Source organism: Hippoglossus hippoglossus, chromosome 7 (assembly GCF_009819705.1).
Source record: "Hippoglossus hippoglossus isolate fHipHip1 chromosome 7, fHipHip1.pri, whole genome shotgun sequence".
Taxonomy (NCBI): domain Eukaryota; kingdom Metazoa; phylum Chordata; class Actinopteri; order Pleuronectiformes; family Pleuronectidae; genus Hippoglossus; species Hippoglossus hippoglossus.
In genome coordinates this window covers 8235403-8261979 of record NC_047157.1, presented here as the reverse complement: position 1 = coordinate 8261979, position 26577 = coordinate 8235403, and the positions used below count along the sequence as shown (strand labels likewise).

The 26577-nt window shown below is 44.8% G+C and overlaps 1 protein-coding gene across 4 annotated transcripts in view; it reads left to right on the top strand.

Moving 5' to 3' along the window:
- epha2b (eph receptor A2 b) overlaps positions 1 to 26577 on the top strand; it is a 38498-nt gene that overhangs the window by 6793 nt on the left and 5128 nt on the right. For 2 of the 4 annotated variants that reach the window (XM_034590622.1, XM_034590621.1), the window contains exons 2-12: positions 9433 to 9566; positions 10403 to 10482; positions 11993 to 12641; positions 22585 to 22740; positions 23326 to 23664; positions 23871 to 24001; positions 24388 to 24559; positions 24651 to 24750; positions 25406 to 25461; positions 25561 to 25686; positions 26332 to 26517. In XM_034590622.1, the coding sequence (XP_034446513.1) occupies positions 9482 to 9566; positions 10403 to 10482; positions 11993 to 12641; positions 22585 to 22740; positions 23326 to 23664; positions 23871 to 24001; positions 24388 to 24559; positions 24651 to 24750; positions 25406 to 25461; positions 25561 to 25686; positions 26332 to 26517 (2080 nt within the window). In that variant the 5' untranslated portion in view covers positions 9433 to 9481. Of the gene's footprint in view, positions 1 to 9432; positions 9567 to 10402; positions 10483 to 11992; positions 12642 to 22584; positions 22741 to 23325; positions 23665 to 23870; positions 24002 to 24387; positions 24560 to 24650; positions 24751 to 25405; positions 25462 to 25560; positions 25687 to 26331; positions 26530 to 26577 lie in introns of all 4 variants that reach the window. The other 2 variants (XM_034590623.1, XM_034590620.1) reach the window with 2 other exon arrangements.

Genomic DNA, 26577 nt, shown 5'->3' with positions numbered 1-26577 from the left:
GCAAGTGCCAGCACGACATCAGACTTCAAGGTTTTAGCAGCAGTGGAGACAAGCTGCAGCCATGACGGAGATTCATGAGCGAGACCGGGTCACAAACAAAAGGAAATGATGAATGCATCATCGTCGACACATCAACCGAGGACTGCGTCGAGTTGATTTTAAAATGACTCATGGCTGACCAACTGTTTAAATAATCAAAAAACATGCAGAATGAAACATTTTTCGCTGACGAGGTAAAGCACCTGTGGGTATAGAGGGTTTACACGTGGATATTTTTCGTGAGCTCAGCAAATGTGTGAACATAAATAAGCGGTGGAATATGTCAGAATCTTGGCATAATCGTCAGTCCTGTTTGCTTTCAACCTGAGTCTGCAGCTCGGGCATCAGACCAAGTCGGATCAGTGCAGCATGGAAGCTGGAGTCTGTGTTGTCAATCACCTGCTGCTAATTGCTACTGGCGGGTTGAGCGGAGGGAGGAGGGGAACGGAAACTGCGAGTGTTTATCTTACCGTTGCTCTTTAAACTTACCTACCGCCGATTTCACATCTGAGGTGCCGTTATTAGGCAGCTTCCTCACAGATGGACCGCGGATTATACTCAGCTAGACCAGAAAAAGCAGTTTTTAGAGTTTTTCATTGAACTATTGGAAGTTCAGCTGAAAGTACACTCGCACACTGGGGTTTGTGGGCCTTGCTGCAAGCTATGGAGCGAGATTGGTGCACAAGGTCGAAGGCTCTCAAATTACCAGTTGATTTACAATCCAAGCTGTGGTCGTGAGCTTTGGGTCGTGACCGATAGAAAGAATGATACCGTGGTTACGAGTGGCCAACATTAGTTTTCTTTACAGGGTGTCTGTAGGGTGAGAACCTCAAACATATGGCTGGGGGGGTTGCTTGCTGCTCCTTCATATTGAACGATCCCATTTGAAGTGGTTTGGGCATTAGCCTCTCTCTGGAGGTATCCCAGACACGTCGCTCTGGGAGGAAACTAAAACCAAAACATGCTGGTGTGATAAACCACCTGATGGGATCGCCGATTCAACATAAATTCAAGGCTTTCCCCTGCATGAATTTCTTCACATATTTTGTATATTATGATGCCTTTGCACACCATAACAAAATATAACTAAAGGTAAAATAAACACTGCCATGCTCATACTTGTGTATTCTTGTTTTAGCTTTCCCTTCTTCATAGCTCTCTTTCATATTTTGGCTGCTGTTTATGTTTTGTGCTGATAAGAAAATGGTAGCATGTTAAAATTATGAACAAAAATAGTGACTATAGTAAATATAACACTTATTAAAACTAATCAAACATAGTGAAGGTTAAGTACAGCGTGATGGCAGTGGTTAGGTCTGTCGCCTCACTGCAAGAAGGTTCTCAGCTTAGTTGGGGTCTTTCTGTGAGGAGTCTGCATGTTCTCCATGAGTCTGTATGGGTTTCCTCTGGGTTCTCCTGCTACACTGTAGACTCATGCTGTGTTCACGCCAAACACAAAGCGAGTTATTGTGTTGTGTTACACGCGAGTAGGGCCCCGTTACTTATACGCAAATGTTTCCTGTTCATTCACTTACTGTGGCGAAGCAAATCCGCGGCGTGGCTTCACATGGACTTTGAAGAACTTTGACCCATTATATTCACTTCGCAATTAATCTTAAATTTTGTTTTGCTTAATATCACGTTTAATACTTCCACCTTTTCTACTTTACTTTTTGCTCAGAATTTGGCCTCTGACTTTGACAAACAGGGCAGAACCGATGACCCAGACTCAAAAACATGACGGCATGCATGGATAACCATAAAAAGCTAATTTTCCCCCTTATCCAAACCCTCCTGTTCCATTTCCTCCCTCTCCCCAGCTCATCTGATATCAGTGAGCCCAGCGGGGTCATCTGGAACTGAATCAACAGGTGGTTTTGAATGGAGTCTCTGAGGAGCCTTAAGGGTGGGGGTGGGGGTGGTGTCAGTCAGAGCCCGGAGGACGACCTCGCTCCTCAGCCCTTCAGGAATCCACCACAACTTTATTCTGAGCTGTGACTCTTTTCGCTCTTCCCTCTGCGCTTCCTTACACATCTACAATGGCCTTTCCGCTGGCAGTCACACGATATGGATGGAGGAGAGGAAGAATGTGCCTTAAGGAGTAGGTCATTATACTTGGGTTAACAAATGGGAACATCTGTCACTCCGGTTTGACTCGTGTCCCCAATATATAGACACACAGGAAAGTTCTGTGAGTTATGAATTGCTGTATATCACAAATACTTATTTTAACCTCAATCTGAGAGTTTCAGAGATAATAAATAATGGAGACGTTTGTGGGTAACTTAAAAAAATGCAAACATCTTTGGATGGTCAGGTCAAAGTCTGTAATCACTGCTGCTTAAATTCAACACAACAGTGCAGTTTTCCGTATTAGCAGCCAAAAGCTCCATTATCAACTTCTAAAACTCTGGGTTATCTTAGTTGTTATGAGTACTCTCTGCTAACATTTATTTGAGTGAGGATGTGGTAAATTGCCTCAAATAAAGTCTCTGGATAAGTTACACTCTATGTGTTTCCTTCTGTCAGACAAACCATTAATCATTACATTCAATAAGTAGGTCGTCTGAACAGCAGTGGGTTAAAAAAAGAAAGAAGAAACTCAAGCTTGTTGTTTTCAGGTCAGTGACATTATAGTAACCCTTTGATAGACTGACCATGTATGTACAGTAAGTATGTATGTATGTATATATGTATGTATGTATGTATGTATGTATGTATGTATGTATGTATGTATGTATGTATGTATGGTTGGATGGATTATACAGTTCTTTTCCTTTGCACGTTGCAAGTTTTAAGTCTCAACCGTCTCAACCTGCAGCTGAAGCTTGGGCTTGTACCATCCTGAGGATTTAGTTTATTCTTTTACAAGTCAGCATTGCATTAACATTTGACTCACACAAACACACCACACTTACACTTGAAACTTGTAAAAATAGTCATGTTTAATGACGCCTGACTCGCCAAATCACATTCAGAAGACCGCTGTACATAAATACTGTCGAGGCCTATGGCCAACAAAAATAATCACAAGACCATATTTCCAGTAAAGGGGAACTCAAACCATTATGCACATTAAGTTTAGTATGCTTGCCATGAGCTGTAGGCTACTATGAAAACAGTCAAATGTGACTCTGGAGAGGTTAAAAGGGGAGTGATGTGAGCTTCGTGTTTTTCTGGAGGTTGACCTATAGACACTATAGACTAAAAGTCAGGATATGGTGGGCTCTGTCAGCTACATTGTGATGAAACCTCTTGTGACCTCGCAGCCTCTTGCATGTTTCTCAATCAATGGAAACTAGAGCATGTTCTAATCCTGCCTGTGTTAATACTCTGGAGCTATTTCATGGTTATTCCTTGTCATTAGTGAGTCCTCCTTAAACAGTTCTACAATATACTGTCACTTTTTTATTGTTTGTGAGCTGGACATTGTGTGCAGAGCTTTTTATAAACCGTCTATGGTGCAGTTCACAACATTTCAAAATAAAAGTGTAAAGCATTACAACAACAAAACGACCATTGTGCTTTTACTTTGTTGACAACTTGCTAAAGAGGAAGTGATTGTATGAATGTTGATGACATGACAGAGAGCGGCACACGTGAAATCCGTGAATGTCTGTGTCAGTCCAATATTGTGAAATTAAAATAATCAGATTATCAAAATGATCTGGCAGGGCAGATATTGTTTGCCACAGGCTGCCAGTAGTGTTCCACATACAGACAGCAGACGTTTGTGGAATAAGTAGGTAGAATCAGTGCTAAATCACTGGAGTCCTTCTTTAACCTGATTGTTAGAGTAATATGAGCAACTTATTGAGAACGTGTATCCTACAATTTGACGAGTGCTTGTAAAAGAAAATATACAATAACATTAAAAAATCATCTTTTGAATTTGGAAACTGGGCACAACAACTGAGTTTTAATTTAATGTAAACCGCTCAGTAATCAAAGTGCCAGAAGGGTTGACCATGAAAAGGACTCACGGGCTAAACTTTGAACGTGTGGGAGATTGATTTCAGCATTAGCTGTCACTGAGTGTTTCCCTTCAACATCAGCCTCTCTCATTGTTTGAAATACAAATGACCACACTGAAGCCAACCACACATGGATGATTTACATTACAACTCAACACGTAGGTCACACATGCCCTCAGGCTTCGAGGCCTCTCACCTCAACACACACACCAGTGCCACATTACCACCAACATTTGCTCATTACCACATACACATCCGTATGCATAACATATACAACTCACACATGTCCCCCTGCATGTTGATTTGTGAAAATCCAGCCGTCATGTGTGCAGCTTCTAGAGTGACTGATGAAAACTTTCAAGCACTGTGTGGTTTCGGGCTATTGAAGGCCACATAAATGTGAATTCATCGTGTTTGAGATCATTCCTCTCCAGTAATTTATTCACACAAACAGCCTGTTGTTCCTTGATCCTGCTTCTTAATTCACCATCACCCTCATCAGGTGGCAGTAGATCTGACGAGGCACATGGAACTACTTTTTCAAGACTGAACATAGCTGGATCAACGGGATCAGGTGTTGTTTTGTTGGTAGATGTGTGTGTGTGTGTGTGTGTGAGGGGTGGGTTTAGTGCAGGAGATGGAAGCTAATCAGACTAACAGATGAGCCTGTATCCTGTTCTCACACATGCTGGCCTGCATGGGCCACACTTGCTGCACTTTGTATTTGTGTGTGTGTGTGTCTGTTGAAACAATGGCACTGCTGTTTGCCCATCCGCCATTGCTGCTGTAGTTGCCTTACACCTGTGCTTGGCAGCCCTCCCAGCACCCATCCCCAACACACACAAACACACACACGCACACATAACCCCAATCTACCCACCACCACCCCCAACCCTCAACTCTCAACCGCACACACACACCCCAATCCACTTTAGTTCTCAGTTTACATCCTGCATTAGCTTTTAGTGCTGCACTACAAAGAACAATGCATATTCAACAGGCTCGCCAGCTCAGATAATGTGGCCCCTCAGGCACATCTTATCATTTCATATCAACATGGAAGAGGGACGATATCAAAGCTTTCTTCTGTTCCCTGCTCTACCTGTCTTCTCCTAACTCCACTCATCCCAGTTCCTAGACCCATCCGACTCCTGCTCGTTACTGAGAACAAGCAGTGGAGTTAGAGTTATGCTTTATTCATTTGCAAGTTGCTGAGGGTTGCACATGAGGCTCTGTGCAGATGTCCATGTATCCTCCAATTTGTTGTGTCAGTGCTGTTCTGCGCGTCCACTACGCTACAAGGTTCAATCGTAGCACAGTGTAGCATAGACATGCACTGAACCCCCCATATTCTCGTGGGGGGAGAATGCAAATCACATAGTCAGAGGCCTCGTACACACCTGGTATTAACATCCGTCCTGAGAGATCCCATCTTAAGTGGCCAGCGTTAAGTATGTGTGTTCACAACTGGCATTAAGATTCGTCCTGGATGTGTCTCCTGTGACCACTTGTGATCGGTTCTCACTTTACGTGCAAATTAACACGTACGTGATTTGTGTTAGTTAAGACCAAACAAGGTTTTGTTTTGGGTTAGTCTGAGTTTACAGATGTGTTCGATGTCACTGTGTGTGTGTGTGTGTGTGTGTGTGTGTGTGTGTGTGTGTGTGTGTGTGTGTGTGTGTGTGTGTGTGTGTGTGTGTGTCGGCGTGAGACAAGTCAGAGAGAGACTCTGAATGAATCACATGCACCTGTGAAGAAAGATTTTACCAATTTAATGAAAGTATTGATCTTTATGTGGTGATCAGTGTTGATATCGAGGCGGTGGTAACAAACAAATCAACGAGAAGAAAAAAGATCTGTTAGAATCGTAGTGAAACTGCAGCGGCTCAGATGATGTCAGCTGAGTAGGCGGTTCTTCATATGTAGCACAGGAAAGATTTGTGTTCACACTGCTAAAATAATGTGGACACATGTGGCCCAAACCACCTCTGAATGTGGTCTCGTGTGACGGGATCGCTATCCGATCTGAGTGTGTTCACACCTGTTCTTTGAGCTGTCCGCTTGGGATGGGATCACAAAAACTACATGTTAATACCAGGTGTGTATGGGGCCAGAAGCTCAGAGTCCCCTAATAAAAACTTTGAATAATGTCCATGTGAGAATACAGCAGGAGCTTCAGAGCATTCACTAACAGCAATTGGACATTTCTAACATGCAACGGACGTAAAACGGAAAAAACTGAATAGAAATATCTCAGGATAAAAAATAAGTGCTATAAACGTAGAGGACACTCAAAAAATATGTTAAGTTGGAAAGACGAGATTCTGGAGCATTTGTTGAGGAGGGCTGACGCCGGTCAATGAGCTGTAATCAAAGACACATGATCTCAGCTACAGAATTTATACATGCTTTCTCCTGCATGCTGCACCACCCCTCACCTGGATGTGGTGGAGATTACTGTGTTGTTGTGAACGCGTCTGAGTGGAGAATCTCATGCTGCATTTTTCATATGTGAAAAGGGAACTCCGTATATATATACTTGTATATTAAGGCCTGAGCTGTGAGAGGGTAAAGGGCAAATTACGCTAGTGTTATACTTTCCACGTCCACTCGGGTCGCAGTGGGGTAAATTTCATCATCAGAGTGTGCATGCATGGCTCTTTATAGAGGTACATGTACCAATTTCGTGGGCACCAACTGCACATTACGCCACCAAGCAATCTCCAAGCGCACTAGAAAGTTGTATAATAAGGACCAATATGTGTCCGTGGTGTCCACAGCTGCCAATGTGCACGTTCACAGGGGAGTATATAATTGAAGCTTTGGGGTGGCTGTGGAGGCAAGAGTGGGCGGGAGAGTGGTTGAATTTTAGGGGTTCAAAAGCTCACACTGAGCCCTAGCGTTCTTCTGCGGTTTGCTTTTGTGAAACTGGAGCCCCCAGAAGGCATGGGGGGGGGAGGAGGAGGAGGAGGAGGAGGAGGTATGGGAGGATGGGCTCATGAGGGGGGTGGTCTGGGACACGGCCTCGACCAGCAGAAGCCCAACTCTTTTCCCGCAGTGTCAGCGCCACAGGTGTGTCAACGACAATGCATGTGGGTGTTTGAGCGAGCGAGAGCCACGTCCAATCAATGACACACTGTATTGTAATCATCTATTGTGGAGACAAGGCTGGTTCTCAAAGGTAAACACCATTAGGAACCAGGTTCAACCCACAGCCTAGAGCACTGAATTCAATGGAATACAGGACGGAGGCGTGGAGTGGGAAGCAACATGTAAAGCACAGCGCCTCCCTATCGTTCCCATAGCAGTTGCTCAACATTTAACCATAGTAACACTGGGCAACAGACAATGAAAGTAAGTCCGATAAAGCTGGACAGAGAATTCCACTCAGCACCAGTTGCTAGGTGAAGGAGTTTTTTAATTCCCCATATTCACAGTGAACTCCCTTCTCCTGCTCCCACATGCCCTCCTGAGACTGAATAACTAGATTAAACATTTTTTGTCCATGACTCGACCATCGTCTATCTGCACGGTTGGCAGGGTGCAACATATTTGGGATATTTCCCATAAATTATGAAGGCCTTTCAGTGGGCCAGCTGTACTCTTGAATTCTGGTATTCAGAGTAGCTATTATGTTGATATGAATACATCTCTCTCCGCTTGTCACAATGACTCCACCTCTGTATGTGGGGATGCTCAGAACAAAGAGGTGTCAAGTAAAGCGGCTCACGCTCCATTTTTTCCCACCTCGGGCCCATTCAGTGTGGCAAACAATTCAAAATCAATATCCCCATGCAAATGATTCTTGTGCCCTGCAGGCAGCTTCATGGCCAGGTAGGAAAAACTGGAACCACCTTTAAGTAAATTGTATACTGTCGCTATTGTTTGTTTGCTGGATGTTGTGTGAGCAGAGTGAAGTTGGAAAACTCAAGCACATTTTAGAGTCAATGTTTTTCACAACATGAAACAGAATTTGCTTTATTACTGTTCACGTGTGTGGTTTTTAAATAAGTTTGAATGATTTTCTTAATTTTATTTTTTTATACATTGCAAGTTGACTAGTTCAGAGGTCTGTTAAGCAATCGACACAATCTGCAGACCCAAGTTGATAATATTTCAAAATAAAAGTTCTGTAATTCAACTTGATATAAAACATTTCAGCAACAAAACGTTTACTTTTACTTTGAAGAAAATTTGCTAAAGAAGAGATTTTGTGAATGTTGTTGCCATGATGGAGATCAGCACCCGCAGCAGCCATAAATGTCTTTGTCAGTCCAATATGGTAAAATAGAAACAATAAGATTATCAAAATGATCTGGCAGCGATTCTGACCTGCGATTTAATCCAGTTGTCGACCACTGCTGTAGTTTATCAGAGGATGTAGAAGAAGACATGTTCCACTCAGTCCACAGACTGAAGGCACACTGCCCAACCCACTGACTACTGTGCGCTGGTCACCTGCTTATTCAAATGTTATCTATATAGTCCCGGTCACATATGAGCGATTGTTAAAGGGGCGAAACTTCACAATCATTTCATTTTCAAATCAGTGAGAACCAGGAGGCGATTAGAACATTCACTTCCTGCCGTGAAGGCAAATCGCAGGGTGGCTTCGTGTGAACTTTGGTGAACTTTGACCTGCTATATTCACTTCTCTGTGTCACTGTGCCCTCCAATGCAGATGAGGCCTACATTTAATGAGTTTTGTCATTGGTAATTACTTTTGTCCATCACAGATCATGTTTTTAAATTAAATGTTTGACATTGTTTGTCTAATGTATGAAATTAAACAGTAAATTATTTCTCATAGGTGCAACCAATATTTGCAAATGTCCTTTGGGTATCTCAAAGATTTACTTATCTCTTTATTTATCAATTCAATCACTTACCATGTTATTCCACCTCCTTAATGCACAAGTGTAGGCTAGTGACCAGTAAATAGCTCAAACTAAAAAGAATCAGTTTGGTGGGCAACAAAGTGCTGCAGTTTCTATGGTTTGTTTCAGATCACATACATTAGTTATATCTATCAACACAATAATGGACAAACGAAACGAGGAAATGTGGACATGAGAATAGATTGCACGAATCAGTCTTTACCTGGAGTTTCGAGCTTTTCGATTTGTGGACATGCGCGCAACACCTTATGTGCCTTAAAGCCCGAATTTCCGACGGTCCCTGAAGGCTGCAAAAGTTTCTCATGTGCCACCACCACCCCCACTCCTCCACCCCCGATCCTGACACACACACACACACACATACGTACACGCACGCACACACACACACATACACACACGCACACGCACGCACACACACGCACACACACATTCCAGCAGGCGGAGTCCGTGACGTGCAGCTCGTTTGTGAATGAGCAGCAGCGCAGCGCTCGGCTCAGAGCAGTCCCAGCCAAGCCCAGGAGAAGAGTGAGAGAGAGAGTGAGAGAGAGAGAAACAGGAAAAGTTTCCCAAATGGATTTCTTTGGAGGAGTCAGACCTTTATTATTTTCTTATGTACTCATTAACGGTATACTGATCACATTGCAGTCTAAAGAGGGTGAGTACGTTTGATTCGTTTTCAAAGAAAGTTCTTTAACTTCAACCTGAAGGGCTGTGAGCACGCGTGCCATGCGGAGTAAACTGCCCAAGGAACACTCTCCAACCAGGAAACATTGTCTCCTGCTCTTGTGACAGTCACATTGCGTCTCAAAGTCTTTTTCTACGACAACACTGTTCACGTTTACGAGTGTTTCTATAGTTGTCCTTCATTTACTTATTGATAATCTATTGATTTGAGAGTGTCGTCTGCATGTGCGCTCCTCCGAGCTTTCCAACACCAGCAGGTGAATTGTTCTGGAGAAAGTTTGTTGAAAGTTGTGGATCAGATTGTGTCCTCGTATGAGCTTTGGATATACGGTGTTCAATTTTATTTTTACATTATTTAACACCCATATACCTACATAACCTAAACAAAATGTAACCTGATTAAAGTATAGCCGGGTATAAGTAATGCACATGTATAAGTAAGGAAATAATTATACATATAAATATATAAGTTTAACTGTAAGTCATGAGGCTGCATTTGCCAAATAAAGCTAAAACTACATATACGTCTACAGCAAGAGTTCAGAGTTTCAAAACCCTTTTTTCAAACTAAAAACCTGTCCGTGTTAGACAGCCTTGTGAAGTAGTTATTACATATTTTCAGCTTTAGGGTGATTGTGCAACAAACTTGAATTCACTGTAAAAAGTACATGTCTTTATCTGTACAATGAACTATAAATACATAAACGTATTTATTGTTGAAATAAACTGCCCTAGATTTGGATGATCTTTGTTCATGAGATTAAATGTTTATCCTCAAGTACTGACGGTGTCTTCATGTCCCCACAGAGGTTCTATTGGATATGAGGGCAACAGAAGGTGAACTGGGCTGGCTGACATGGCCCTTAGGCCAGGGAGACAAACCCGGGGTGAGTATTGCTCCGTCCCCTCCTCCTCCAGCTCCCACTTTTCACTTGGAATTTGCCTTAGGATGAATGTGCATGAAGAAAATGTGCAGGAAAAATCCGGCTAAGCAGAAAGCCTCCAGTAAAATATTCACTGATTGACTTGTGCGATCGGCTGGTCAGTGGACCTTGTGTGTGTGTGTGTGTACCCGTCAGGTTTCTATCAAATCTGGCAATTAGAGCCTAATGGTTGCTTGGGTCTGGATGTGAGAGGGAATTGTTGGATCCTATTAGGAGTTGCCTGCAGAGCATGTCTGGACTGCACCAAACCTTAGGCAGACAGAATAGCTGCTAGCGCTGAACTGGAAATACTTGTGGCTTCTTGTGGTTTCAAGGCTTCAGCTCTAGAATTGTATGTTAGAGGGCAATTAACTTTTAAAGTTTGCAGCATGTGGTACCTCTTTTCAGAGGGGGAGGGGTTTTAGACAGCGTTAATCAGCCAGAGCTACCTTTTCCTTAAACCATGGTAAAACCTCTATGTTCACAGATGTGTCTTGATAATAATACAACCTAACACTGTGGCTATCTCTCAGTATACAGAGGGCTTGTGTGACTTCATCTGTGTTGTGGTTTCTAAGAAACTGCCCGGTCGGGCTCATGCAAATTTGATGTAAATAACCTCATTTCACATGCTGATGACTCTGAAGCATGTGCAGAGGTGCTGTTTACAGTGGCTCACCCTACTTTTCTCAAAGAGGTTTCTCTGCCTAAATAATCACTTAAAACCCAAGTTTCACTTAAGCATGGTGTGTTGTTGTAATTTTTAAAAGTTCACTGGAAACATATTTTACAGTGATGTATACTCATGTAACTACCATCACTTATGACAATTATTATTTTAAGTTTTAAAGGCCCCTCATAAAAAGTTCACCAGCTGTTTAATATAGGTGTTGGTCCTGCTGTTGTACATCAAGTTTATATGCAGAGCCACACACTCAGCCAACAAAGCACATTTCTTTGATTAAAAGCAAAGGCTCTGCCACTGCCACAGTTGTTCCTCAAGAGCCAAGGTTATGTTAAAAGACACGGTGGTTTTTTGTTTTAGAAATATCTGTCCTATTATTTAGTCTGCGAGCTTTAACACTTGGGGAAGATGCCAACATTAGCAATGGCATGCGAAGGAAATAATTTGGTATCTTTGCAATGTCAGATATGCTTTCTCACACTCAGTCCATGCTGTAAATGCTAATAAAATGGGGTTCTCCATGTTGCAGAAATGTGTTATTGCATTGAAGGGCTACTAAAATATTCAGGGGGAGCAATTAAGCAATGTGTGGAGCCGTGGGTGTCCCTTCATGCAGACTGTTTTTGTTTCCAGGTTTAGATTACAGTGGTGGAACTCGCATGTGAACTGCTTTGGTCCTTTTTTATTTTTGCCTCCCTTATAGCTCTGGTTCAGCCCAGCTTTCTTAGGGGCTCCCCAGGGGTCACTGTTCCTACCTCTAAACTTGTTGATTTTTGTGGTTTGTTTCAGTGGGAGGTCGTCCAGAGGGCTCTGAACGGCTCCCAGCTTTATACCTACTCCATCTGCAATGTTGGGGAACGTGAGCAGGACAATTGGCTGCGCACCACCTTCATCCAGAGGCGCCCATCGGCTTCACGGGTTTTTGTTGAAATCCAGTTTATTGTGCGTGACTGCAACTCTTTCGACGGTGCCTCACTGACCTGCAAAGAAACCTTCAACCTCTTCACATCTGAGTCGGATGCAGATGTGGGCACTACCTTCCGGAAGGGCCAGTTTAAGAAAGTGGCCACCATTGCTCCCGATGAGATCACTGGCAAAAACGAACTACGCATCAACACAGAGACGAAAGTGGTGGAAAACCTGTCTCGAAAAGGCTTCTACTTGGCTTTTCAAGACATTGGAGCCTGCGTTGCTCTCCTCTCTGTCAGAGTCTACTACAAAACTTGTGCATCCACAGTGAAGAGCCTTGCGACATTCCCTGAGACCGTGGCAGGAGGTGAAAACCCGGCTCTTAAGGAAGTGAGCGGGGTCTGTGTGGATAACGCAGTCAGTGAGGAGCTGCCTCGCATCTACTGCACCGTGGATGGGGAGTGGGTGGTGCCAGTTGGACAGTGTCAGTGCAGACCAGGCTATGAAGAGATCAAAAATACGTGTCAAGGTAAGGGCCGTTGCATATTTGGTCTTTTTGCCACCAGACACATCATCTTATGTTTATGTAAATCCAGGATTAAGTTATGAGAATGTAATTTTTTTAAATTGACAATTTGGCATTGGTCACCTTTTTACCTAAATTTGTTGGTCGTAGGTTGTCAAACAAGCTTGAATGGCAGTTTGCGGATATTTATCATAGGTGTTATTATCATTGTTCAATGGAATTCTCCCCTTGGCTGACACGGCCCCTCTGTGATGGAAGGAATGTTTAGGCCTACTAGTACATGTCACGGCATCGTCCCTGACCTTGAACCGAAACCTATAAAATTAGGAAATGCGCTTTTGAGTTTCAGGTGCTCAGTGGAGAGGTTTTTTTCAAGCACAATTTGCTTGTACTATTAAATGCTACTGCATTTACTGGGCTCAAATTTAGGTTGTACCCTCTCTTAAAAAACTAAATTTAGTTTTCTTCTCTGATTAGATCAAAAAAGCAATCTGTTAGCACAGGATATGGAGAAATCTTTATAATCTTTTATTTTGGCAACAATCATAACTTGAAACCATTTAAGAAGTTGTTCATTGAACAGGAAGTCAGGCTGTAACACTTCACCTGTTGCAACACCCAGTACATAACTCACAGCCTGTTGCATCAGGTGATTTCCTGCTCTCTCATTGTCTTATCTCACATGGCTATGGGTGTGCTGCAGCATGTAGCCATCACTCAATCCTTTTGACTTTGTAGTTTTGGCGTAGTTGTATTTTAAGCCGTGCAAAAAAAAGGCTTTCATTGTTGTGGGAAGGGCTGTCAGTGTGACTGAAAGTGATGAAAGAAGTCGGGAGGCTACTGTACTGTGATGGATTAGCATCTTAAACGCTGGTTGGGTGGGGGGGGTGTGCAGGCAGGAGGAAGCCTCAGAGGCCCTCTTCATGTGATCGGGCTTGCCAACGACATGTCCGTCTTCTCTCCCTCTTCCCTGTCTGCTTTCACAAACTTACTGAGCCTCAGCTATGGGGTGTATTGTGTGACTCAAGCAGTGCATGTGAACATACAACAGGCTGGCATGCAAGGACCTGTTGAGATCTGTTCCATGACAGAACAGCCCAAAGCACTCATGCTGCTTTTATTTGGCACACTCATTTGTACTCACACACATGCACACATGACCTGAAACACACTTATACAGGTATGAATACTCGTAATCACACCCTGGCACACTCACCTCGGACTACAGTTGCAAACTCACATGCAGCCTGCTCATACTGGTTTTGCTTTCCCCTCAACTGGCAACAGGCTGATTTAAAGTGATGAAGTTTTCTGTCACTACTTCATTTCTAGCTGCGGGAAAGTGCCAGGTGAGATGATTGGGGAGGAGGCGGAGAAGTAGGAGAGGCAGGAAGGGGTGAGAGAGAAGAGTCACACAAAAGCGATCGAGAGGTTGTGTTTAGTGGAGGGGTGTGATTTCTTTCTGAAACAGAGAGAGGTGAGGAATGGAATGTAAAGGTAGGGTGAACAATGAAGAGCTGTGTTTCCCGTGCGAGGCTGGAGGAGCCCACCTCCACCTCCTCTCCCACTTGGTCGGTACATTCCTGATCAGTTTGCCGAGGAGGAGCCTCCCAGCATTACTCCAGTCCTGTGGAATTCCCAGGGGAGGAAGAGCAGCACCACATCAGGCCTCACATCAAATGTACTGAACAAAGAACCCCCCCCTCTCCAGTGGATGACTAGATGAAGTCAAATGTTGGGTCTGAGATGCATGAGGGCAGTTGTGTAGGAAGGTGGACATGAATCATAGGGCTGCAGTGCAGGTTTGAGTTGTACGGCTCAAAAAGGCTTTAGATGGAATCTAATACAGACACAGTTAATCATTCTCCCTACTCCTTCCCTGTGCTGCGCGCTGTTGAGGGAGAAACCGCAAAACTTGACTTGTGGTGCTTTCTGTTCTTACTTGGTTTGAAAGTTTCCATGTTCAGTGATGTGATCGCTCAGTTTTATGGCTCCTCGGCCCCACAGGACTTGTTAAAGCAGAAATCTGTGACTTTATCTGGTTCTCGTCTTCGTCTCGTCATCAGCACTCACTGCTCTGGTGTTTTTGGCTTGGAGATCACTCGTCCGTCAAAGTGTGTTTCCAGTCTCTGTTTTTCCTTAAGCTGCCCCGTTGAGGTATCTGTAGGTGGCATGAGGCACTCCTCTCTCTGAGGCCAACTGTGCTCATATACTAACTATAGAGTCCTTCTTTCGGTCCAGCAGACTCTAAAGATAAAACACATCACTTCCTGTGCCCTACAGACCCACCAGAGTGTTTAGAGAAGCAAATGTAAAAGCTTTTATGAGCTCGTTGTAAATCAAATCGGTCTGAAGCAAGGCACAGACCAGGCCTTTGTTTTTAATGTGAGCACTGCAGACATCTGTAAAGGAGAATTATTTTTGTCCTCAAAATACATCAGCATCAACTGTAAAATGACTGTGAAGTAGAGAAGGTCCGTTGAAAACCGCTGTCAAGATTTATGTTTGTTACCATGATCGTCATAAGACTGGTGACTGGTTTTTTGTGTGTGTTCTTTAAAGCTTTTATTCATCTCTCTTCTTCTCTGCACTCATTTTGATGTGTATTTGCTTTTTTCCCACAAACCCTCTCTGATACATTACCAGCTTCTTTTTAGGTTCCGATGAAATTCAAAGACAACACCCTCTTTCTCTAGTGAAAGAAGTGTTCAGAAGTTTAACTAAGTAAAAATACTTACACACCTAAAAATATATTAAGGTGCGGTACGTGAGTAAATTAATTAGTGTTACCAACAGAAATAAAAGATTGCCTTTAATCTCCCTTTTTTTTTCTCTTTTTAAATTCAGGAAAAAAAACATTGGAACTTTGTTTTGCAATTAGGTGGTTGCCATTTAATTCTGGCTGTGTTTCCACTTGTGTCTCACTGTTGACACTAAGACAGTTTTCCTCCACTGCCTATCACGCCCTTCCTTACCCATAATCCTCCCTGGCACAATAGAACAGCATACTTGTGTCACCCCCACAAAGGACCACTGGCTGCCCCGGCTGGTCCTCGGGATTGTGTGTAACCGTCCAGGTCCACACCTCGTCAGCCACACTAAAGCCTCGACAAATAGGGCTTAATCCCACATTATGGTCTCCACAAGGCTGTATTTAAAAAGGGAGACACTGTGTGGAATATTTTGACCGCTCAAGGCAGTTTTGGTGTCTTGGAGAAAATGGCGTCTTGGTGGAACAACTGTCCACTGAGTTCCAGTAAAGTTATTATTTCTTTCGCCAAAGAGGTTCCAGTAAACGATTTTCCCGAGTCCCCCCCCCCTCCCTCTATGACCGTGTCTCCAAACTCATCCCAGCTGATGTGTGACAGTTGGTGACTAAGTTACAGCTGTGTGAGTGCGCGCTGTGGTGAGTGATTTGTATGGGTAGTAATTGACTTGGGTGTGTTTGTGCTTTTTAAGCAAAGTAACTACTGGTTCTGCTTGCTTTTTTGCCTTTGTGCCGTTCCCTGCATCTCTCTCAACATCCTCCCTGAAGAGTCTTTCTGCTTTGGCCTCAGTTTTCCTCTTGTCTTGTATTTATTTGAGAGTTTCTTATCTCAAGACATAATTCCCATGACCATAAATGCAATGCACCCGAGAGCTTGTAGCGCAAGCTGTACCAAGTACAAACAATACGTTTTTTCCTCATTTGTTGTGATCTTGTTGTCTATGAAATCACAGAGCGACTGTTATTTTTGGCTGTATTTTTGGCACAGGTCATGAATATGACACCAATAGAGTTTAAACATCCCGTTTCACACGGCCCAGATGGAACTATTTAGACTGTATACGGTTCTTGTCTTGCTCTCTCATGAATACCTTTCTCCACTCCTGACTTGTAAATATAAATACAGGCTAAATTTGAACAATTCTGCCAATCAGAGGGTTTAGCAGAGGGACAGAAAAAACTGCCCTTTTTCACATAGTTGTAAATGCATACACATTTAATGAAGGTGAAATGTAAGGTTTCTGTTTTTGTTGCTGTATTTTGGGGATTTGGATTGCTGACTGCTGACTGTTCTGTTGGAAATGTACATCGTACAAAAGCAGAGATCAGGTGTTACATGCTGAACAGTCTTTAACTCTGCTCGTACCTGGAGCAAGCTGGTTCATCATAATATCCCCAGACCCTTTAAGACCCAGGACTTGTGCAATTTCAGCTTATCTGATGGGGAGTATACAAAGCTATGTGAACATAGCACCACACCTCAGCATCTCAGGGATTTGATTTAGTTGGCTTAGGGTAGATTTCACATAATGGAATCATCTCACTCCTGTGGGATAATCCCCACATTGAAATTTTCTGCTCGAATTCCCTGGGCTCGTGGCCTCTGTTGCCGGACTCTGAAATGTAAAATAAAGGTGTAGGTCGGATAGCGCTGCTCATTTAGATGCGCGGGCTGGATATAACCTCTCCTTTTTCTTGATCGGCTCTGGAGAGCCATGGTGATTACTTTGAATTTGTGGATCTCTCAGATGTTGTGCCAAGGTAACGTCTGCTAGCATGCTGAACTTGTGGGAGTTGGTTTAATGGGGGGACGCTGAAGGTGCTTTCAAGTGGTGTCGTGCACCGTCTTGTTGGGTCACATATTTAGTGAACAGAGCACTGGCAGTTACTGTGAGGAAGATGACAGGAAATGCAGCAGAAAGGAGAGCTGCAGGCCTCTGTAGCGCTTTATTGTGGATTTGAGGGTTTGTACTGTTTGTGGTTTATGAAGTGTTGATCAGTCTGAGGGTTCAAGCCTTTGATGTGTCAGAAAGCAGAGAAACCAGTCGGTGACAACTATTATGTAAAATCTGTCTATGTTATCATTGGATGTACTGCACATTTTTGCTGGATCGGCCATTTTTAGGGTGGAGGCCGACATAATAACTCAAACCCACAGATGGTGATTTTGTTAGCTTGATAGATGGTTGTCATTTGTTTAGGGAAGGAACTTAAAGGTTCAGTGTGTAGATTTTAGTGTCATCCAGAGAACATAATGATTCTCAGTTTTAGGTGATTATACAATAACAAAATATAACTATAAATACTTCATTAAATGTCTGCCTAAATATTCTCCTGTTTTTTTTTGTTTGTTTGAGTTCAAGTACAGTCTACTGATTTCATAGCTGCCATTAGTCACATAACTGAGCCTCAGCCATTCTCGGCTGTTCAGCATGTGTGTTGGTTGTGGTGGGGAAGTTGGGACATATTTCCTCTTGATGACATTCCTGAGCCTGGAGGTTGTGTGTATCTTTGTGTGTGTGTTGTGGTGGTGGTGGAAGGGGGGAGTCCAGGGCAATGTTAAGCGCATTGTATTGTACTGCTGGTGTGTGAGGTCAGCACTTTCCTTCCACCATGTCAGTCAGTAACACTCCCCCACCAACCCACCCACCCTTCACTGCTAACAGGACGAGCCCGCGGCGGAAACCGGAGGTCACCTAATCCCTCGGTGACTCCCCAACCCGTTGGCTCAGGGCTTTCCATTGTCGCTCAGCACTCGGCGGCATCGCTCAGCCACTTTTCATTTTGTTGTCCAGCCTGATAAGTCATTCCGTTTATTAGTGCATTTGGTCCCATTTTGTCCCACTTCCCCTAACCAGGAAGTGGACTGGCTTCCAGTGTGTGAGCTGTTGGCTCAGAGCGGTGCAGTAAAACTGGTGTTGTGTTTCCCACCTGGCCGTCTGGATTTGACCAGCGACACGGAGAAACGTGACCAAATGACCATGGCTGTTGTGCAGCTGAGGAAACTCTGGAAACAGTCTGTGACTTTTATGTCAGCCAGGATTTGTTTCCTCAGTGCCTCTGCTTTATTTCACTTTATTGTTGAGTGTGCCTTGTGCCTCACAGTCACAGTATTCCTCTTCTGTCTGTGGGTCTGGGTGGACAGAGCTAGTGAAAGGAGACGGGGGGATTCAGGGAATTTATTACGTTTGTTAACAACCCCAGATGAAAGCCTGAGTGCAATTGTAAAACAGATGTAATGCCCTTACAGCTGCTCCATTGGTCAGCTAATCCTTTTGACTAATGTCCCCCACAACCCCCCCCCACATGCGCACACTTTCATCAGCCCCTACACCTTTGCTGCCCACCACTCCACCCCTCCCTTCCTGTCTACCTCAGTGACCCCTGGCTCATGTTTCTGGCTCACCTCCCCCATCAGAGACCCCCTTTGTTCCACAGACCTTCCAACTCCCCCAAAATGCTAATGACACGTTGTCACCGTGCATACAAACAAAATGACATGACATATTGCAATTACGGGTCTGAGCACCTCGGGAAAGACAAAGGGGGGATGGGGAGGAGAGGTGAAGTAGTTGAGGCGGCAGATGGAGAAAGGACTCGCTCTCCTCCAGAATATATTTGTGGAGCTGCACTGATAAGGATCAAGATATTGCCTGTATTTTGTATGGATTTATTTTTCCAACATGTTTTTATTGTTCACTGGCCATACTTCTGAATTTAACCTCCTTCCCACCGAGACAGGCCACCGACTGCTGCTGCAACTCTTTCTTCCTCCTCCTCATCACTGCGAGCATGTGTTTGTTTTACTTGGCCACTGACTCCCTGTAAGCCATGCACAGTTTAACTCACAACTACCCTGAGGCAGACATGACCTTTCTGTCTCTTAGAAGCCCAGCGCCGGACTTGATTGTGTGGGGGCCCCCTATACCACTTACCTTTCCAGTCCTGAGGCCGATTTCTGTTGTCAAGCCCCCATGTTACCCATTCATCCATCTATCCGACCGTACATTCATCACTGTCGCCATCTCATCCATCTTAACTCCTGCCGACAAACCAGGGGGGGCCCTTGGGCGCCCCCCACTCCAGAGCCACTCAGGCTCCCAGAATGTAACAGGCCCCTGCACACACTCTCAATAAACAAACACAGAGCCACTCAAGGTGCACAGGGGCCTCTCAAATGACAAACAGTTCCTTGCTTTGTAGCAATAGGGAGGGGGAAAGTGGCTGGTCTATGTTTGTCAGATGTCTCGACTTAGAAGAGGCTGAGAGACATTTGTTTATGAGAGGGAGGATTAATCTTTAACAGCCCACCCTCCCAGGTTTAAAGCCCTCGTTCATGTTGGATCAACACGTTTTGGCTTCCTTTTAGGTTATTATTCTGTCGCTGGACTCTGGTGGTCTCAGCGCTGGTTCTTCTCTTGGTCACGCTCCCCTGTGTTTCCATGCTTTGATTGGCTGCTTTAGGAAGGAAGGCTGCGTCAGCCTCATGCTTCCTGCTTCCTGTTGTGTCCAGCAACAATTCAACAAGTCCCCCTCCACCTTGCCCATGGAACCAGGAAGTTTTCCTTTCACTAGTCTTTGCTCTTTTGTCGAAGAATCCTCTTGTTAAATACCTCGGCAGAGAGTCATCTGAATTTACTGTCCCTGTGAGTCAGGCATTAGAGATATACAAACGACACAGAAGCAGGCTGAAAATGAAGCTGCACTGGAGCCGCTCTGCGACAGGCCTCCTGTTGGGTGGTGTGCACTGGAATGCATCTTGATTATAGAGGCAGCTCGCAGTGTAAGGCCATCATCTCCGCAGGCCTGACCACGATGCATTGCAGCCGGCACTGTAGCGCCAAAAAGAGGCTAGTCCTCCTCTATTCAGTTGCCATGTGGCATCTCGGTTATTCCCATCTGCAATGCTTGTGTGTGTATGTTTTTTCTTTCAGCACTTGAATGGCGTGGCATTCTCCTTGCCTGCTGGTCAGTGGTGAATAGCAATGTTAATGGGTTAGCTGGGAGCCTTTTTAGTGAGGACTGGGAGGAGAGAAAGGAGGGGAGGAAGGAATTTGGGGATTACGAGGAGGAGAGGTCGGGGTATGAATCTGGGTTTGGGGCAGCAGCTGTTCCCCCTTCTCAATAGAGGAGTTCACCCTAGCCTGTCTCTTTTCTTCCTCCCGTCTTTTCTTCAGCCCCCAGCAGGATACAGTATTCCTGTCTTTCTTTCTTGAACCTTCTGTCCCCTCACACCACCTCTCCTCTGCCTCGCCCATCCTCGGCCTCGTGCGCGTTAATGAGTAGCAGTAGTTTTTGGTGAAACAGCTGGCAGCGAAAGAGAAAAGATGTTGTGTTGAAGGGGAGGATTGAGTAACATGCGAGCCTATTGGACAAACTTACAAATTCTTCACATGCTGAGTGTGTTTTCTCTCCACCATTGTTGTCATGCTCCTCAGTTAATGCACAACTCTTCACAGCAGCTCCGCCACAGCTCAGCCACAATGATGGAAAAAAAGCTGATCTCAGGCGAAGTAAACCTCATGGCCAGTCGAGTAAATCCCCTTGATATGATTTAAACGGAGTGGGAGCCGTGTGCTTTGTGTCTTGTGTGTGTGGTCACTGGAGGCTTCCAGAACCAACTTCACTCAGCTGAAGTGCATTGAAACGCAGCCATAGACCAAGACAGTATCTCTAAGTGAATCTGATATTATCTTCGTCCTTGGCTCCACTTCTTAAATCTCCTCTGTCTCCTCTCCTCAGCTGGAATCTGACATTAAAACTCTGTGTTTGCCTTTGACTTTATGTTTCCTTGCTTCCTCTGGTCACTGGCATGCACTCCAGTCTCTGGCTTTGCAACCTTCATTTCAATGGGCTATCATGTCCTCCTCCTGCCTAGTCTGATCACTCATGCGCCATGAACATCTCCACTTGTATTCTTTAATTCTTTTCTCTCTTTTCTCTTTTTTTCTCTATATCTTCCTTGCACCTAAATGCTGTTCCTCATTGGCATTGTCAACATCTTATGATCATCATCTATCATGAGCTTTTTAAACATGGCAAGCAAATGACTTGGAGGGACGGAAGGAAAGATGTCTGTATACCGTATATGCACACTGTATATGTGTGTGTGTGAGTGTGTGTGAGTGTGTGCTGGGCTGAATCGACATGGAAGAGGGACATGAACAGGTGACAGGCAGCGGGCATAATCCTTCTTCTGATTTACCCATGTGTCCATGGGTGTGCTTTGCATACATGTATGTGTATTTTGTGCCTACATATGCTCGTGCCTGCATGTGTGCAGTGCACGCATGAGTGTGTGTGTATGTGGATGAATGTGTGATGGTGTGAGGACATGAGCAGCAGCCGTTGGAATGCTCTTGCGGACTTAAAGCAGGGGCCGTCTCATTTTCACTCTCCTTCATGGCGCGCCCTCTCAGAAATTTCACACCGTATTAAGTTCAGATTTCACCACTGCTACACACAGCTGGATCCTCTACCTGCATTTCTTTATCCTGTGTTGGACGTGTGAAATTAGATGTCATCCTATCTCGGCGATACGGTTTCAAAAGTCTGCATGTGGGGGTTTGAGGGGAAAAAAATGCAATAGCCTGTTGAGTGCAAACAGAAGCTCTGCATAAAGCTGTTTCTCTTCTAATTCTTGGCGCTTTCTTTGACTTAGGTTGTCGTTATTTTCGATTGTCTCACTACATTGAAGACTGACCTGCTGTTGTGGAATGTGGGACGACTGGTTGTGTTTGTTGAGAGAGAGAGAGAGAGACAGAGAGAGACAGACAATCGGAAAGCAACAGCAGAGAGGAGTTGTTGGTTGAAAAAGTAAAGAGTAGGAGTGCCAGCGACGCAAGGAGTATGTGTTTTACTTTTAGGGCTGGGCTCATGTGAGCGGCGTCTTAGCTGCGATGGACAGTGTTTTAAAGAGTAGAGTCAACACTGTGCAGAGCCATGCCTCTGTTTTCTCTCCCATATCTCTGTGACTCGTCCAAATCTGACCTTTAGCCTTGACATAATAACACATCCACTCATCGTCGTTGTCCGGCTCACAAGGTGAAGAGTTCACACCAGTACCGATCTTTATCACTCGAATGAACTGCCTATGTGCTGCATCATACAGGATGTTGCCTGAAGTCACTGGTGTGCTTGTTCTCCTGCTTATGTAAATGTTTTTTCTTGTCTTTGCAGAATGTCAGCCTGGCTTCTTCAAAGCCGATGCTCTCAGTGACAAGTGTGAACAGTGTCCTACCAACACCCAGAGGCTTGACTCCGGGGCTTTGTTCTGTCCCTGCAAGGATGGATTCTACAGAGCCCCAACCGATCCCCCTACTGGACCCTGCTCAGGTAATGAGACCCATTGATCTTATATGAGAAGCTTGTGTTAAGAAAACATTGAGGGTATACGGAGGTTTTTTAAACACAATTAAACCCACTAAAAAGGCGACTAACTCATTACTCTCACCTTCTCGCTGCCATGCCAAATTAGCGGATTCGTCCGGATGTCACATTTCCATCACTGCTGATTGGAGCTGATTAAAACATATGACCCAGGAGCAAATTCCAACTGAATCCATTCCCATTGCAGACAAAAACCAGGTGTTATCGGGTGTTAGTGTTTAACCAGTGAAAAGGGGCTTGAGCGTCATATGCTATCATTGTCACACCTGAGTGTCACATTGTAAATACAGAAATTTGGCACAGGAAGTGACTTTTGTTTGACTTGTGTAGGATGAGCAGGGATTAAATATTCTATTCTTGTTGCACTTGTATTCCCTCCAAATATTAGTATACGGTTTAAAGGTTTTAATCTCATGATTGTGTGACTTCCTTTTAAAATTCAAAGGATGTTTATTTAGACTGTAATGTCGTGTGAAAAAGGAACAACCCTTATTTGTCTTTGGTTCTACTCTTGATATATTTTTCAATCAGGTGTTCCCTCTGCCCCGCGGGACCTCGTGGCCACCACCACCCAGCTCTCAGCAGGAAAACTCCTCCTCTCTTGGAGTCCACCAGAAGACACCGGAGGGCGAACTGACGTCACCTACAGCGTTGAATGCCAGCGCTGCGACGGCATACTGTGCCAGCCCTGCGGAGAGAAAATCCGCTATGAGCCCACTAACGTGGGCCTGACTGACACCAAGGTTTCAGTGAGCGAGCTGGATGCTCACCTCAACTACACCTTCACCGTGGAGGCACACAGTGGCGTGACGCTGTCCGCCAGTCAGCCACCATCAACCAGCGCCCTGACTACATTTCTGCACTACACAGGTGAGTGCTGCTGATATGAGGCAGTGGAGTGATGATATCGGTGCTGCAGTAATGACAGATGCTATCTGTGAGGCAGCGGCAGCTTTACTAGTCGAATCATGCTGCAGGAGTGAGAACAGAAAGGGCAGATTGCATAATTTCTGCTGTATCTTTTGACGTTTTCATTTCCCAAAGATACTGAAGCATCCACTGCTCTCTGTTTTCAGATCCTCCCAAGTTAACCTCTATGAGACTGGTTGATAGGACCCCCACCAGCTTGTCCCTCTCCTGGGACGTATCACCCCGGCCACGGATCCAGCCTCAGCCCATCCGCTATGAACTGACCTATCGCAAGAAGGTATATTGAACATGAAAAACAGATCCAGGCAAATGTTTCAAGTTAGAGCTTTGATGTGAAATCTACCTACTAATTCCACAAATGTTTACAAACAATTATCATCACCGAGTGTCGTTGGTGCTGATCTCTATCATGGCAGCAGGTTTTATAGAATAGTTTCCTCTTTAGCAAGTTGTCTACAAAGTAAAAGCACATTTGTTTCTTTGCTGTAATGCTTTATAAGAGCTGAATTATAAAACATCCAGCACACGAACAATAGAAAGTGATATTGTAGAACTGTTTGAGGAACACTAATGACACTAATCACATGCTGAAAATTAAATATGTGGCTTCCATCTTCAACAATAACACTCAAACTCTCTGATGCCTCTTCCTCGGTCTCCTAGGGTGACAACCTGGATGTGACTACCTACGTCGTGCACATGCTGGAGAAGAACTCTGTACAGATCAGCGAACTGGCCCCCGGCACAGCATACCTGTTCAGGGTGCAGGCCCTCAGCAGCGACGGCAGCGCCGGAGCCTCCAGCATCGAGGAACAGTTTGAGACCTCCTCTGAAGGTACAGAGGAAAAACCACTGTAGATGAAGCTCTGCTGGTGTTGTTCAGTGGAGGATTTCTCTGATGTGCGCCTACGCTTTGTTTACCTCAGCAGGACACCCTAACCCGAACACAGCAGTGGTTTTGGCTGCAGCAGTTGGAGGAGCGGCCATGTTGTTCATAGTGGTCGTGGTCCTGTTCCTACGCAGACGGTCAGTGCTGCTCTCCCTCTCCTTCTCCCTCCGTCCTGTTAATCAGTTGGCATACACCCTCATTTACCGGCTTCCTCTCTCATTCTTCTGCCCTTCCTTTGTGGGGCCGCCAAATGGCCGTTGCATTCATTCTCTCCTTCTCTCTTCCTTTAGCTACCTTTCTCTTCCCCCTTTATCTGTGTCTGTGTCTGTGTCCCAGCACTCACTGGGGGAGAATTTGCGTTGAATGAGCCTTGTCATTGCTCAGTGATTACATTTTAGTGAGTGTCGGGGCTTTTAAAAGGAAATTGGTCCAGAGTGGTACATTGTCGGTGATAAGAGGCGCTTGCTTCTTTCTGCAGCAGACTTCAGGCACTTTGTAAAGGTGACCTGGGCCTGTACTCAGCAGTGTGTGGCCAGTCCGTCCACCTCCCTCCCGCCTGCTTGTCTGTCTTTCAGTCAGCTTGGCAAACACAGTCTATCGTCAGCCTTTATCAAAGGGCCGCTTCTCTCTGAATGGACGCATTGCACCAGTGACGGGATCTTAGTACACCTAGAAAAACTGTTACAAAGGTTGCTATGTGCTATCGATATCAAAGAGGGCAGATGATACGGATAAAAATGTTGTTCGAAAGTGGAATATTCATTTGCATGTGGGTTTTATTTCTTTATTCAGGAAAAGAAACTCTCACACCAGACAAGGACCAGAGGACACCTACTTCTCCAGCTCAGGTAGAGAACAAAAATCTATGTCCTTTCTCTATTTCACATTACTTCATTTATTTATATTAATCATTGGTTTTCAACAAATCCTCTTTCTTTTTCTCGCAGAGCAATTGAAGCCTCTGAAGACCTACGTGGATCCACACACATACGAGGACCCCAACATAGCCGTGCTGAAGTTTGCTACTGAAATCCAACCCAGCCACATAACCAAACAGAAAGTCATTGGAGCTGGTGAGTGACAACCCTGCGGAGACAATCTGCTGAGGGGCTTAACTCCGAGATGTTGATAGATTTTTCCAATCCCCAGGTTCGCTGTTTATATTGAGCCTTTTCCACAGCTCAAGCAGCTGACTGACAGTAGTTAACTGCCAGATTATCGTCTATCTGGCTGAGCTCTCGCACAACAAGTTGAGACATTTTGTTGTGTTGCAACTCTTGGCAGTTGGATCTATGTGTTTTGGCACAGGTTGACAATTACACAAAAGAGAGTGTAGCAGAGACTGTATTTTTGGAAGGATATCAGAGCACCTTCCTGGGCCCTACATATCTTTCATACATGATACGTTTATTCAAGCGCGACCACCTTTACCCTTTGAACCCGCCGTCTTTTTTCAACATCCACCCCCCCTTGATTCCCACGGCCGCGTATCCCCCCATTTCTCCTCACGTGACAGCTGATTCCCATGATCCCACACCACAGGCCATCCACCAATTACACAACATAGTCTCGGTCTCTCAACATGCAGCCAGGACACACCTCTGCAGGAGCGCCCCGGGCAAAACTTCCTTCTCATCACTCAGCTGGAAACCTAACAAGGAAAATCAAACGCACATTCATCTGATATCAATTTCCTGATGGGTTTTTTTCCCCTGCAGGGGAGTTTGGAGAGGTGTACCGTGGTATTCTGAAGGTGCCGGGGAGGAAAGAGGTGGCGGTGGCTATCAAGACCCTGAAGCCGGGCTACACGGAGAAGCAGAGGCAGGACTTTCTGAGCGAGGCCTCCATCATGGGACAGTTTTCCCACCAGAACATTATTCGATTGGAGGGGGTGGTCACCAAATGTAAGGATTTCTGTGAGTTTCGCAACTTTTGACACATATTTTTACAAATTTCTCTCCATT